This window comes from Onthophagus taurus, chromosome 11 (genome assembly GCF_036711975.1).
Source record: "Onthophagus taurus isolate NC chromosome 11, IU_Otau_3.0, whole genome shotgun sequence".
Classification (NCBI taxonomy): Eukaryota; Metazoa; Arthropoda; class Insecta; order Coleoptera; family Scarabaeidae; genus Onthophagus; species Onthophagus taurus.
In genome coordinates, this window is record NC_091976.1 from 25984392 (window position 1) to 25999835 (window position 15444).

Genomic DNA, 15444 nt, shown 5'->3' on the forward strand with positions numbered 1-15444 from the left:
ATTATTTACGTTTTAAGGGTCAATTATTTAGTAAACGTTGCGAATTAAACATCAAAAAGTTTAAATCGACAAAAATTAAGGTAATTTGAATTTTTAAATTACGCGCCTTACGTGAACTTAGCCACATATTAAATTATTAAACCCCAATTAATTTTCATTAAATTTTAATCGAGAATCTATTTCCGTTATAAATTACATCCAACGGAACTCAATATCATGATATATTTATTTTAATTAGCTAAAATAATAAACATACGTAACATTACCGAACGCCTCAGTCACAACATGTTGACATTTCGACATAACCTCACTTTCTAATTACTTTTGAATTTTTATTTACTTTAAAATTCACACATAAAAAGAACGTAAGTAACTATCGTTTATTTATCATGTATAACTCGCTTTAAATTACAATATAAGTCGTTGAATCACTTTATAATCAAAAATTTATAAATATAACCTAACTTTTTTTTTTAGAAAAATGAGAGTAGTTGCTTTGATAAGTGGTGGTAAAGACAGCTGCTTTAATATGATGCAGTGTATAGCAGCCGGTCACAAAATCGTTGCTTTGGCGAATTTGGTTCCATCTGGACGCACTGAAATTGATAGTTACATGTATCAAAGTGTTGGATATGAAGCCATAGAACTAATAGCTGAATCTATGGATTTGCCTTTATTTAGAATTGAAACGAAAGGAAAATCGGAACAATTGGGGCGTATTTATGAGCCAAAAGAACATGATGAAGTTGAAGATTTATTCTCACTTTTAGAATTAATTAAGAAAGAAATGGAGTTTGATGCGGTGTCTGTTGGGGCTATTTTATCAGATTATCAAAGGATTCGTGTGGAGAATGTGTTAGTTTGTTTTAATTATTTGTCTTATTTCTTACATTAGCTCTCAAACTGCTTTAGTTGTTCACGTTTAAATCTATTTTCATTGGCTTATCTTTGGCAAAGAGACCAAAACGATTTATTAAATGATATGATAAAATGTGAAATTGATGCGATTATTATAAAGGTGGCTGCGATGGGTTTAGAACCTTCCCGACATTTAGGAAGATCTTTGCGTTTAGTCGAACCACATCTACAAACTATTCACGAACAATATGGGGTTAATATTTGCGGGGAAGGTGGAGAATATGAAACTTTAACTATTGATTGTCCCTTGTATAAAAGTCGAATTGTTATGTAAGTTAAGAAATTTAAGAAATAAATGTTTTATTAATTATTTTTTAGAGAAGAATCAGAAATTGTTATTCACTCAAATGATCCAATAGCCCCTGTGGGTTATTTAAAATTAAATAAATTAAGATTAGAATTAAAATTGCCTCCTTTGGATTTAACCCATCGCTTAGCCGGGCTTCCATTAAAAGATAGTGATGGTTATGTAACAGATTATGGTGAAGAAGCAACTGAAAATGAAGAAATCGAACCTGAAATTGATACAATTAAAGATTCTTCGACTTTAATAAAATACAACCCCGATTTTATTAATATAAACCAAAAAATTAACTCAGTAAAGTGTTCTAACGGCTGGTTATGGATCAGTGGTTGTACCGGGGAAAGTGACGATCCCAAAGAAGCGATTAAAAATGCTTTGGAAAAGTTAAAGTGTAGGTATGCAAAAGAGTTTCTTCGTTTTTATTGAAAACTGAATGAGAATGATTTTTATTTTTTGTATTTGTTGATTTTAGGTGAATTAAATAATCATTCGCAATCTTTGAAAGATGTTTGTACAATTAGTTTGTATATTTCGGATATGTCTCAATTTGCCACAATTAATTCTGTTTATGTGGAAGTTTTAAACTTTCCAAATCCGCCTACAAGAGCTTGTGTTCAAGTGCCTTTGCCGAAAAACTGCCCTGTTATTATTGAAGCAATATCATGGAATGGTAAAGAATCTGGTATGATGGGTGATCAACTTCAAGAAAGGTAATAATACATTAAAAAAACAAGTTTTGTAAGACACGCTTGAAATGTACGAATTCAAGTTGAAAAACGAAAAGTTTTTTAATGAATGAGTCTTATGAAACGTGTTTTTTATGCTATTTTTTGTAATTCGCGTTTTTATATATACTTTTTTTTTAATAAAAATAAAATAAATTTGCACAATATAGGGAAATAGGTATGTAGCAGTTGGTAACACTTGAATATAGAAATTTGAATTGACAATTAGAAACTGTCAAAACACAAAATATATTCACCTGAAAAAAATGTTTACACCTCCCAAAATAAGAGAAATTGCTTACATGAATGTCGTCATCATTGTGGACCTTGTATTCGGTGCTAAGAATGTGTTTAAACATCCATAGAAAAAAATTGTCGCATTAACCACTAAAAAAATTAATGACCCAATGTCACCAATTTGAACTGGTTCCATAAAATGTTACTAAAATCACATTACAGCAACCGTTTGGGTACTGTAATAGCTTTCATTATGTTATATGAGCATATAATGTGGGCTATTATTCACTAAGGTTAAGTTTAATTAACTTGAGTGAATAGTAGCTCATTATATGTGAGTAGAACACTATACTTTGTCCGCGACTATTGAAATTGATTCCATAAATTTATTTTTTAAATAAATTTTTGAATAAAGTTTAAACGTCAAATGTGACACAAATTTAATGATACCAACTGTAACCAACTTCACAACAATTTGTCAAAATTAAATGCCAATTTTATAAAACGTCGTTTTTTTACGAAAATTTTTAATTTATGCTTGAATTATACGAAAAAAAGAAATTGTTTAGGTTTTTTAATGTCAAACCTTTAAAAACTCCTAAAAAATTGAATTAAATTGACGTTTTTTGAAATTTTAACGTTTCAAGTAATTATTATTAGTCTGTCAAGTTGAGTACTCGTGAATAATCATTTATTATTCACCGCTTATATTTACTCCGTGAAAAATGACTACCCTTTTGTTTTAGAAAACTCATTCATAAGGTAATCGTGGACAAATTTATTTTTTAAATAAATTTTTGAATAAAGTTTAAACGTCAATGTGACAATTCAATTTTACTAACTGTAAGCAACTTCACAACAATTTGTCAAAATTAAATGTCAATTTTATAAAACGTCGTTTTCTTTACTAAAATTAATTAATTTATGCTTAAATCATACAAAAAAAAGAATTTGTTTAGGTTTTTTTAATGTCAAACCTTTAAAAACTCCTAAAAAATTGAAATGTTAACGTTTCAAATTATAATTAATCTGTCAAGTTGGTTACCCGTGAATAATGATTATTATTCACCGCTATTATTCACTCCGTAAAAATGACTACCGTTTTGTTTTAGAAAACTCATTCATAAGGTATATATTATAAGGTAGTCGTGGACAATAATTATTATTAGTCTGTCAAGTTGATTACCCGTGAATAATGATTATTATTCACCGCTTATATTCACTCCGTGAAAAATGAGTATCGTTTTGTTCTAGAAAACTCATTCATAAGATATATACGATAAGGTAGTTGTGGACAAATTTATTTTTTAAATAAATTTTTGAATAAAGCTTAAACGTCAATGTGACAAATTCAATGTTCCTAACTGTAACCAACTTCACAACAAATTGTCAAAATTTTTAATTTATGCTTAAATTATACGAAAACAAGAATTTGTTTAGGTTTTTTTAATGTAAAACCTTTAGAAACTCCTAAAAAATTGAATTAAATTGACATTTTTTTAAATGTTAACGTTTCAAATTATAATTAATCTGTCAAGTTGGTTACCCGTGAATAATGATTATTATTCACCGCTATTATTCACTCCGTGACAAATGACTACCGTTTTGTTTTAGAAAACTCATTCATAAGGTATATAATTATAAGGTAGTCGTGGACAAATTTATTTTTTAAATAAATTTTTGAATAAAGCTTAAACGTCAATGTGACAAATTCAATGTTACTAACTGTAACCAACTTCACAACAAATTGTCAAAATTAAACGTCAATTTTATAAAACGTCGTTCTTTTATGAAAATTAAGATAATAATTCAGTGGCTTATAAGATATGTATACTTGCGTGTCATCTGCATAAAAATGTACTTTGCTGTGCTTAAATATGTTATTTAATGGCGTTGTGTAGATTGAAAAAAAGTTGGGGAAAGCACCGAACCCTGCACTTGAGCTGCCGCACCGTGAATCGATGGTTAGGCAACTGCACAAACTGTTGTCGACCACTCATGTAACCTTCAAAGAAAGAACTCGCTGAAGCGGCTAAATCGTAGTATTAAGAATTGTTAGCAAAAGCTTATGATTTACCGTGTTAAAAGCCTTTGTGTAGTCTAACAAGACAAGAATGGTCATATAACCACTATCTGTCGCACTTAATATATCATATCAGATAGGACGCTTTGGCTCGATGATGTCATAATATATTGGATAATGGATTCACAACTACACCCAAGTGATCTCATCCACTGGGCTTGAATCCAGACATTCTGCAATAAGGATAGCTTAGACTCTACAATCTCTAAGGTGATCTTCCCCTCCAGAAGCTCAGTATGTTTGGCTTTTCCCCTGGGCTTATGTGTCTTGTTTCATCGTATTTATCAAGGAGAGGTAATTATGTACTTTATAATGGTTTTCCCACATGGCTCTAACTTCGGTCCACTACTGTTTATAATATTAAGATATTTTGATATTTTTAATATTGATATCTAAAATTTCGGAAAAAACTGTACTCTAAATATTTTATCTGATATGGTTCTGATCGTTTACAAGCTTTTTGAATATGTGACAAGTAATCTGCAGGCACATTTATAATTTTATTTCGTAGTTGCCGTTCTATGCAAGAGTGCATGGAATCAGCTTCCATATTTGTGTGTGGCCACGCTCTAAATATTTCTGGACAACACGCACTTTGTGATGGACGGCAAAATTAAGTAAGGCACTAGACAGAATTTTCTGCAAAGTAGCAAATTATTGTAGAAAATTCATTTGCACCCACCGTTCCTTCTATTTCGTTCCATAAGAAGCAACATCCAGCATGGGTTTTAACATCGAAAATGGTGAAGTTGTGTAAAGCTACGTTTGATTTTTTTTCTTCAAGTCCATAGTATACACTTCGTTGCTTTCACTGCTTTAATCCTGCTTCTTCTCCTCTATGGCTTCTTTTTTCTTTTCTATATGCTTTATGTATTCTTCTTTTAAAATATTATTCGCATTTTTAGCCACACATAATTCGTCCTTCTTTCTTTGAAATAGACTCAAATTCATCTCGTTGAAATAGTGGTCAAAATAAGTAATAGAAAATGGCTCGACGTTCCTTTGATGACACCAATTACTGTAGAGTTCATACAACTGTTGTTTGGACTGCCATTGTGGTTCGAGATATAATTTTTTAGATGTTGATCTGCAGTAATGCGACTCTATCTTTAGCAGAGTTTCAAAAAATAGTTTAAAGGAACCTATTCTTGTAACATCCAATCTTTTCTTTTGACTTGGGTCCTCATTTTTTCGGTTTGTCTCAGTTTCTATAGCTTCGTCATCATCAGCCGTAGTGTGTTTTTTTTCACGTTTCCAGGAACGTGCTGTCCATTCTCCTATTCCCAGTGAATTAAGAAACTAGTAACTAAAGCTATTTACCCTTCGTGAGTTCTCCTCTTCTTTTCCATCTTTGTGTCTCCAACTCAATTTCCAAAAACTGTCGAATTCTGATTTTTTATCCTCCTCAGAAAATAAATAACATTTTAAAGTAGACTTTTTTGCTGAACCTTGATTTTTGGTAGATATTTTGCACGAACATCTCTTTCAGAACTCGCTGTTGCTTTGGAATGCTGTATTCCTATTTCTCATCAACAATCTTTTCTCCTTTATACGAGTCGCCTAGCTTTCTTTTCCTTTTATTCTGCTCCCTCTTCCAGTTGCCTTCTTTAACGTGTCTTCTTTTCAGTCTTTTTCTTCTCAAAGGCTCTTCGTTCTCCGCATTTTCTCCGAATCTTTTTCTTCGCAACTTTGAACTACAGCAGGTTGATAATTTGTGTCTTCAGTTTGTGACACCTCATTGGCATTTTACTCAGTAACTTCTATGTTTTCGTCTTCCAACGTATCTTTAGATAAGAAGTATACTTCACTAGCTTCTATCTCCACATCTTGTAAATTCCTTGCTGTGTTCTGTTGATTAAATTTAGAATTTATATCTGTTATACTGTGTTCTTGAACTACACTATATTCCACATTGTTACGTAGTTGAGAATCCACGAAAATTGGGGGTTTTTGAAGAGCCACGTCATTACCATGTGTAGCCATAGGATAACTAAATAGGTCTTTGATGCCTTTATCTATTAATTTGTGTGTTCTTTTTCTTCATATTACGTAATCTTCTCCTCACCATTTTTTCTACATGGACACAACGCTCAAGTTACAACAGTTAAGGGGATGATAACTAACAAAAGTTCTACGAATTTCAAATTAATATTTTCAGGGCACATTCTCAGAACCCCACAGTATAAAAAAATAAATAAATAATTTTCTAAACGATAATATCCTCTTAAATAACAAATTCTACACTAAATTACTTTATTTTTTTTAAGAAATATAATGCACGTCCAAAGTATTTCGCATTGGGCCCCAGCAAGTATAGGTCCTTATAGCCAAACGGTTAAAGTGGGTGACATAATTCATTTAGCTGGCCAAATTGGTTTGGTTCCGGGCAGTTTACAATTGGTTAATGGAGGAGTTAAACAACAATGTCAACTTGCTTTAAGACACGTCGGAAGGTTAATTAAAGCTGTTGATATTAATGCAACAATTAGAGATATCGTCCAGGTACTTTTTACAATTTTAAATAATAAATGCTTAGTAATTTAAATTTTTTTTAATAATAGGGAGTTTGTTATATAAGCGATTTAAAACACGTTGAAACCGTTCGTAAATTATGGGAGGAATTCACGAATAACGCAATTATGAATTATGTTGTGGTGGAAACTTTACCGAAAAATGCTTTGGTTGAATGGCACGTTTGGGGTCATTTGCATAATAATCAATTTGAATGTAAGTTAAGGTGATTTCGAATACATCGTGATTAATAAAAATTAATTATAGATGAAGAAACTGGTAAATGTATTGATGCTTGGTCAATTTTGATTTATCGTCGTTGGAATTATGAAAATAACATCTCGGCGATTGTGTGTCATGTTGATAGATCAGAAGAACCGGATGAAGATGTTACTAAAGAAATTTTTAAAGAAACTATCGAATATTTATTGCATAAACTTCAACAAGGACACGAAAGCGATAAAAACACAGTTTCTACTTTAAAAATTTTTTGTCCGGTTATGAAGAAAATGGATCTTTTTGTGGATGTCCTGGAGGATTTAAAGGATAACGTGTCGTTTTCTTATACGATTATTCCTGTTGTAGCACTGAAAGGACCAAATACTCATCTCTCTATTTGCGGTATCCGCATTTATTAATTTGTAGTCATGATGAATTTAGTTTGTTTTTATTTAGAATTGTTTGAAAAAAAATAAAGTATTTAGATTTATAATTTTAATCTTTGCGTGTAGTTGGGAAATATAAAAACGTTTTTATCATGAGAAATATTTATTTCTGCAATTCTAAAACAATGATTTACGCATAATAAAATATGTAATAAGAAAGGAAATCGAATAACTCTAACAATTAGGTAGTTTCCGTATTATTTCGCTCTGTTTTTTTTAAGTCCTCTCGTTTTAAACATTTTTTTTAAATTTTTATACACATCCGATAGACACCATAGGGTCCATTCGCAAAAAATTTTATGTACACCATGATATCTCGATATAATAATATATACAATTAGTCCTCGCTTAATAATCGTAATTATACAAATTAATTTCATAAAATTCATAAATCAGTATACAAATTAACAAATTACAACAATAAAAGTTAAGACGTTAAAAAATAAATAATTACCTCAAAAAAGAAACTTTAATTATAATTAATTAATGTTGTTAAATTATTAAATTCGAGGATATTTTTAAAGATGTCATTTTTAATTTTTGTGATGGAAAAGAATACAAAAAAATTCCACCACAATACTTTTAAACATTTAGATTTTAAATTCATGTTAAGTAAAATGAGGCATTATAAAACTGATATTACAAAAAAAAGATTGCACCTAATCTTATAATGAATACATAACTACAGCTTAAAAAATAATATAAATACTAAAGCATAAACGTTATACTATTTAGATGAGTTTAAATATTTATCTTGTTCTTTTTTTTTTGTTTAATAAATTTCAAAGTGATATATTACACCTAAAAATGTTTGGCAAATTTATTTTTTTAGTGGTGGTAAGAACTCAATAACAAATTAATTTTTTTTATTATATCTTATAAAATAAAACACCAATAATAATAATTATTTTTATTTTAGGTGTGAGCGGTTCTTTTCACAATTTAATTCTCATAATTACTCTAAAGACAAAGATTTTTTTTAGTTCTTATATACAACAATTTGAATACTAAGTACAATGAATCGCTATTAGATAAAATGCGACCTGCCTTATTCATTATCTTTAAATTTCGATAGGTAGACGTATTTTTACGCTTAAAATTTAAAAACTTATTATTTACATACATTATTGCCGTCTCTGTTATCTCTTATAATCGTTAATTAACCATTTCCCCCTCAATTAAAAAAAAAACATCCCTGGCCTTTTATTTTAATCTTTTTTATATACACACAATGAAATCTTTTCTCCACTTTTTTATCGCTTTATTTACTTTCACAAACGACTAGCACCATTTTTTTTTAATTTAAAATTTTAGTATTCACCTTAAAATCGCAAATTAAATTAATTAACGCGATTATATAGTTGGATTTTAATTTTTTTTTAATAGTGTTTTTCTCAAAGAGAAATTCTATTTGTATTTATTATATTATTTCTTTTTTTCTGTACAATATCGAAGGAAGAAGTTGGATTACGAATCAGTCGGCACGATACGTACTATTTTAAACGTTACACTAAAAACTAGTTCTAACTAGATTTTACCCAAGCGGCTGGAACCCATTGTGGTTCTCGCTCTAAACTGTTTATTTCCGTTAATAGTTGATGATACGCCCTTTCCGTATCGTTATTTATTATAATCATATCGAAGAAATGTCCATATTTATCTTCCATTTCACGAGCTTTTTCAATTATATCTTTTAATTCTTCTTCCTATAATTAAAAAAAAAATTTGACATTTTTATAATAATAAAAACTATAATGGGAAGAATCAATAAACTTTAACGTTTTCTACAAACTTCAGCGAAAAAAGAATTAATAAACCGAATATATTGCTGAGCTTAATATAGAATGGAGATGAATCTCGAATGTTTCTAATTCTAGGTCTTTTAATTGTTATTCAGCATTAGATTGTTGTATATCTTTATTAAATTAAAACTAGAAGTAAAATCATTCGGGTTTCGCCGTTTAATATACACGCCTCGGTGGCACAATAAAGGTTAAATTTGATTGAAATCTCTTTAAATGATCATACTGTTAAAATTTTGAATCAATTATGATAAAAAAATAAAGGAAATTTTACATAATACGTATCGGATTGTTAATCTCGATCAAAAATCCTTTTAAATGAGCCCAAACACGACTAGTCTATATTAAAAAATGAAAAAATAAGGTCTATATATATATATATATATAAAACAATATGGCGGAGTGTCGATTGCATTTGTTTTCATTTTGACAGTTTATAAGATAAAGTAGTCGTGTTTGGACTCATTTTAAAAGATTTTTTATTTTCTATAAATCAGTATTAATAAGAACAATAAGATAAAAGAGAGAAGGTACAAAATAATTGCTAAAATGAAGTTAGGCATTTACAAAAAAGTGATCGGAAAGTAGATAGAAAGTAAAAATGATGATCTTCAAAAAGTTTATCAAGAAATATATGCAATTCGCAAAAAGTGCAATTAGCAATTTGATGCTTTTTGAGCGAGTTTCAAAGATACCAGGAAATAGTAAATCCTTGTACACAAATGTCAAAAGGTTACTAATCGATTGGTAACACTTTGAGTTTATTTCACAAAGGCAAAACACAGTAATAATATCAAAGGGGAGGTTTTCCAGAAAATCAAAAAACTTGATAATAAGAAAACAGCTGGTTGGTATGAATTAAAGTTGATCTAATCGATTAAAAACATCCTTAGGATACTTAAGGAGATGAACAGAATGAAGAATATCGATTTTGATCATTTTTGAAAGTGTTTCAAAGATGCCAGAACATTAAAAAAGCTTATTGATGTGTGTCAAAATATTACCAATCGATTGAAAACACCTTAACTTTATTTGAAAATGACAAAACAAGTCAATAACATTACAGAAAAAGTTTTCCATAAAAACTAAAAACTTTAAAATAAGGAAACGGCTGATTGGCATGAGTCAAAATTGTTGCATCCAATAAAATAGTAGCCATCAGTTGGTACAACAACGAGGCACCAACCTCGTTGTTGCCTACAAACTTCAATAGCATCGGAAATAAAAAAAATACAGGATGAGTATCTGTGTGGAGTGGTAATGAGATAAAACGTAAACGAAGTAAGACAGGTAATGGAAAACCTCGAAGTGTATCTAAGGTTTTTTTTTAAATACTCATCTTCTATTAAAATTTTAAAGATTCTCCATTGTTGTATAGATACGAGTCGGAACAACAAAACTTAAAGTTTGCAAAAACGCATTTTGTGCATTTCATGAAATATCCAGAAAGAAAGTAGAAATTCTAGCTTCTCACTACAGCAGACAAAAAACCAAACAAGGCATCTTGAGTATTAAGGCTGTCTTTTACGATTTATTTTATAGATATTTTAAATGAAACTTCAAAAATTATTCTTTTGGCTACCCTAAAAGTGACACGTCTCAAACTTGTGATAGATTAGAAAATAAGATTAAAAAGTAATGAAAGGTTTGCCAAGTTTTTTGTGATGATCTAAAAATTAAGCAGACTTTGGCGAAAAATGATCTTACAGTTGACACACTTTCGTTTGATTTTCAACAGAATGCTCCACTGCCTAAAATCCCTACTGGAAATGACAACTCGGGATGTTTAATTTTTGAGTATATTCAGGCAAATTCGAAAAGCCATATTTTGGATGTATCATGAAGCTCAAGGTAAAAAGACACCAAATGAATCAAAGTTTTTTGCGTCACGTTATTACAAACATACTGAATAAAAATGTTGAATCATTTGAACTTTTCTCTTGTTTGTTATGTATATTCATTGGTCCAATCTGGCAGAATCAAAAAAATATTTTGTCGTTTTCCTGAGCCTGGCCACAGTTTTCTGCCTTGTGAGCCATCTTTGGGAGTCGACTACATGACAAAAATAGAGCGAGTATGAATTTCTCCATCATGACAGGAAATCTTCAAAAAAACGTCGAAATAATACCCGTAGAACAATCTAGGATATTGAATTTCATTGATCTAATAAGGAAAATGAGAAATTTGCTATATCAAAACTCAGAGTAATATCTTACAGCAGTGAACTAAAAGAAATCCAATGTTCAATATCTGCTATTTTGCTGATTCTTAAAGATTTTCAAATAGTCAGAAATAATGGACACATCCCTTTAGAACATAGAAATTTCAGCAGCTGCACATTCTACACCACTACCATTAAAATTCCAAAAATTAAACAATGTAATGACATTAGCAAATCTGATAATGTGACGCAAATGAATAATTGTTTAAATAAATTACTAATAAAGTAGTTTTTTTTTGTAAATTGGTAGTAACAACGAGATACCTCCAATACACAACTAATTGCAAAAAAGTTAGTATTGTTACGAAAAAGTTTTTTGTTCCTCCTGAAAAATTTGTTAAAATGGAGCTGACTTGTTGCTGCAAGGTCTTCAATTAAAACTAGAACTAGAAACTTTCTAGGTCTAGTATTAGTATTAGTTCAATAAAAATATATAACAATTTAACACTAGAACTATACAGAAAAAATTTTTAGATAAAATTTGTTTAGAATGTGATTTAGAATCGATTATTTTAATAAAAAAAATTTGATTTTTTTGCTAGATGGCGCTTTATACCGATATATATCATCATATATAGCATTTTTTGAGGTTATCTTAATAATTATAGTTTGAATCCGTTTGAATCAAAAAAAATTTCGAATAAATCTTATTTAGAATCGAATTAATAACAAGTTTAATTAAAAAAATTTTTTCCAATAATCGATTTTATAAAATTTTAAATTTCCCTGTGAACAGTACGATGTAAATAAAAATTTTATTTTATCAAAAAATTTTTTAGATAAAATTTGTTTAGAATGTGATTTAGAATCGATTATTTTAATAAAAAAATTTGATGCGATTACTAGATTTCGATATATATCATTTTTTTGAGGTTATCTTAATAATTATTGTTTGAATCAAAAAATTTTTCGAACAAATCTTATTTAGAATCGAATTAGTAACAAGTTTAATTAAAAAATTTTTTTCGAAAAATCGATTTTATAAAATTTTAAATTTCCCTGTGAATAGTACGGTATAAAAAAAAATTAATTTTATCAAAAATTTTTTTAGATAAAATTTGTTTATAATATGATTTAGAATCGATTATTTTAATAAAAAAATTTGATTTTTTTGCTAGATACACATAACTATTTAGAAGTCTGAAACGACGCAAGGCTAAACCTAAATGTTTCTAGATTTATTATTAGTTCTAGACCTCAAAGAATATGTGGCTATTTCCAAAGCCATTAAAGAGCAGCTTTTACATCGACTTTTATATTAACTCACGAGTAAAGATATAAAGAATAGAAATAAAGATATTACCTTATACGTTTCGCCATTTCTTATTTTCTTCTGCCTCAACTTTTCCAAACTTGGCGGTGCAACAAAAACGACGTAAGGTTTTAAATCGGATGTCCTCAAAATTTTTAAACTTTGAGGATGTAAATTTAGCACGCAAATTTTCCCCGAATTTACGACGGATCGAATCGCGTCCAACGAAGTTCCATAATAAGCTTTTTCGTATTCTCCATGTTCGACGAATTTTCTTGAGAGGATGTCCGCTTCGAATTGGGCGCGGGTTATAAAATGGTAATCTTGGCCGTCAACTTCTGAGTCTTTTCTAGCTCTTGAGGTATCTAAAAGTATTTAGTAATTAATTAATAGTTAAATATCGTTTTTTTTAGGACTTACGAGGAATTGCTGCTGCAAATCTTTCAGAATCCTCCATAAGTTTTTGTCTTAATTCGTGCCTTCCAATGTTGGGAGGGCCTATTAAAACAATAGGCCTCATTGTGTTTACTCTGGGGTAATATAAAGATACTTCTTCGTATGTAAGAATTTCTTCTGCTTCGTATTCTAAAAAAATTAAAATAATCATAAAATAATGTTTGTTAATTAAAAATTACCATCAACGGCGTTTGTGTACATGGGATATCCTCCTTCGGCGTAAGCCCCTTTTTTCTTTTTCCTTTTTGCTGTTTTTCCACACAATAACGTTGAAGATTTTCTTTGTGGTTTCATCATTCTTTCTTCGGCGGCTAATCTCATGCTTTCTCTTTGATGTTGGAATGATTGTGAAGGAACTAAACCGGCTAAAGTTTGATCTTCTTCGCCTTCCCTGTAAGCCTGCCACCAATTTGGATCTTCTTGGCTAATAATATGGAGGACATCCCCTTTTTGGAAGCTCATCCCTAACTCTCTACATGGGATGTACATATCTTCTTCTGGGTCGTAATCGAAATGGGCTCTAACGTGTAATAAAGATTCTCTTCCTTGATGCGCTCTGGCTTGAGCAGCTGGTACAATAACGAAAGTTAACGTTCCTTCCATTGTGGCCAAGATATCACAGACGGAATTAACACTTTTTCCTCGCATTTCGATTCCGTTAACGTCGAGGATTTCATCCCCTTCGTGAAGTAAGCCGCTTTTATCGGCAGCTCCACCTCGGACAACTCTTCCTATAACCACAGCATCGCCTTCATTTCTTACTGTAGCTCCTAAAGGTTCAGTACTTTTTTCAATTTTTATTATTTTAATGTTATCCTCTCTATAATGATCTTGTAAAGAACATTGGGGAATTGTTTCTGCTGTTGATGGTGTAGGGGTGGTCGAATCTTCCGGTAAAGTCGCTGCTATGCCATCATGAGCTACCATAAGAGCTTCAAATTCATAACCGGTTAATAACGTAGCCAATTCGACGGCATACGCGCTTTGTTTGTTGCTTATGGCATCTAAACAGTCTCTAAGTGCCGATTGAGCATTACAAGTCGGTCTTGGGGCGGTTCTTGAACGCACCGCTTGAACTTTATTGTGGATGGCTAAAGCTCGACCAAATTGAGGTGATAAAAGAAGTGATTGAACGGCGGCTACTCGTCCTTCTAAACCACCCAAACCACGTCCTGTTCCAGCTTTCTTTAATTGAGTTTGTAATCGTTGAACAGCAGCTACTAAATCGCCATAACCTTTTTAAAAGTAACGTAATTAATATTAATTAATTAAGATTTTTTTTAATTACCGTAGGCTGTGTGTACAATTTCTTTTTCGGAAGTTGCAGGGGTGGTCGACCTGGAAGACTCGTTGAGGTCGTCCTCCGTGAATGCGTCATTTATGGAACCCTGCGGCTTGTTTTCTAAAGCTTGGAGTTTCCGGGAGCCCCTTAACGACCGGTTGAGGAATTCATTTTGAGCCGCTATCCTCTCCTCATCCTCTCGTCGCTTTCTTAGTTGCTCCTGAAAAGATGGTAATTAAGACCTTAATATTTATTAAAGGAAAGAATATTTTAAATTGACCCAATTAGAAATTTAAGCAATTATTTTAATTAATTAAAATATTTTTAGTTTTAGGTCAACTTGTAACAAAGAAATTTTTTTTAAAGCGGTTTTTCAAGAACATTATGAATGAGTAATAACGGTTAATTTTTTTGGGTGTTGTAACACTTTTTAGAAAAAATTTTTTTGTGTGCATGAAATTTAATTCGAAAAATATTTATTTCTTCTCTTAGAGCGATGTAAAAATAGAAATTACATAATGGGCACGTAGCTAACATAAAATATCCAATCCTTGTATGACTAAAAAATTATTTACGCACGATTTATTCGTAGGTAAGCAACACTTGCGATGGATACATTCATCGACAGGATATCCTGTCCTGTTTTAATTCATGGGCCATGGATTAACCACACAAAGTTAATTCAGACCAAGAATAAATTGTTATCATTATGTTATCGTAAAATAAATACAGCAAAATATTATTTATCTCGTTTGTTGCAAAGATAAGCTTTGTAAATCCGATTAAAAAATTACCTGTACCGTATAAAAATTGTTATTATTTTGGTTGTTTTGGCACACCGAAGTTGAAACCATTCTTTAAAAATAATTCACTTCAATTATTTTAATTTAACATCACACTTATACACTTTTTTCTTTTACACAACTTTACAAATTTTAAATTCACCTCCGAGTATTGTTTTTGTTGCTCGTGGTGTCTGCGTTATGAC

General features: G+C 30.4%; 2 protein-coding genes across 6 annotated transcripts in view; one reads left to right on the forward strand and one right to left on the reverse strand.

The window, feature by feature from the left end:
- Window positions 1-280: 280 nt before the first annotated feature.
- On the forward strand, window positions 281-7543 carry LOC111416928 (uncharacterized). The gene is made up of 8 exons (XM_023049052.2): window positions 281-365; window positions 478-855; window positions 913-1188; window positions 1237-1613; window positions 1695-1932; window positions 6535-6769; window positions 6829-6994; window positions 7046-7543. Exons 2-8 carry the CDS (start codon window positions 482-484, stop codon window positions 7414-7416), a joined length of 2037 nt encoding a protein of 678 aa, XP_022904820.2. The 5' UTR covers window positions 281-365; window positions 478-481; the 3' UTR covers window positions 7417-7543.
- Window positions 7544-8661: 1118 nt separating this feature from the next.
- Window positions 8662-15444, reverse strand: part of LOC111416930 (MAGUK p55 family member stardust) — a 49075-nt gene continuing 42292 nt past the window's right edge. For all 5 annotated transcript variants that reach the window (XM_023049055.2, XM_023049054.2, XM_023049056.2 and 2 more), the window contains 5 exons: window positions 14463-14676; window positions 13354-14409; window positions 13139-13303; window positions 12770-13083; window positions 8662-9149 (listed from right to left, as the gene is read on the reverse strand). In XM_023049055.2, coding sequence (XP_022904823.1) covers window positions 8967-9149; window positions 12770-13083; window positions 13139-13303; window positions 13354-14409; window positions 14463-14676 — 1932 coding nt within the window. In that variant the 3' untranslated portion in view covers window positions 8662-8966. The remainder of the gene's footprint in view (window positions 9150-12769; window positions 13084-13138; window positions 13304-13353; window positions 14410-14462; window positions 14677-15444) is intronic.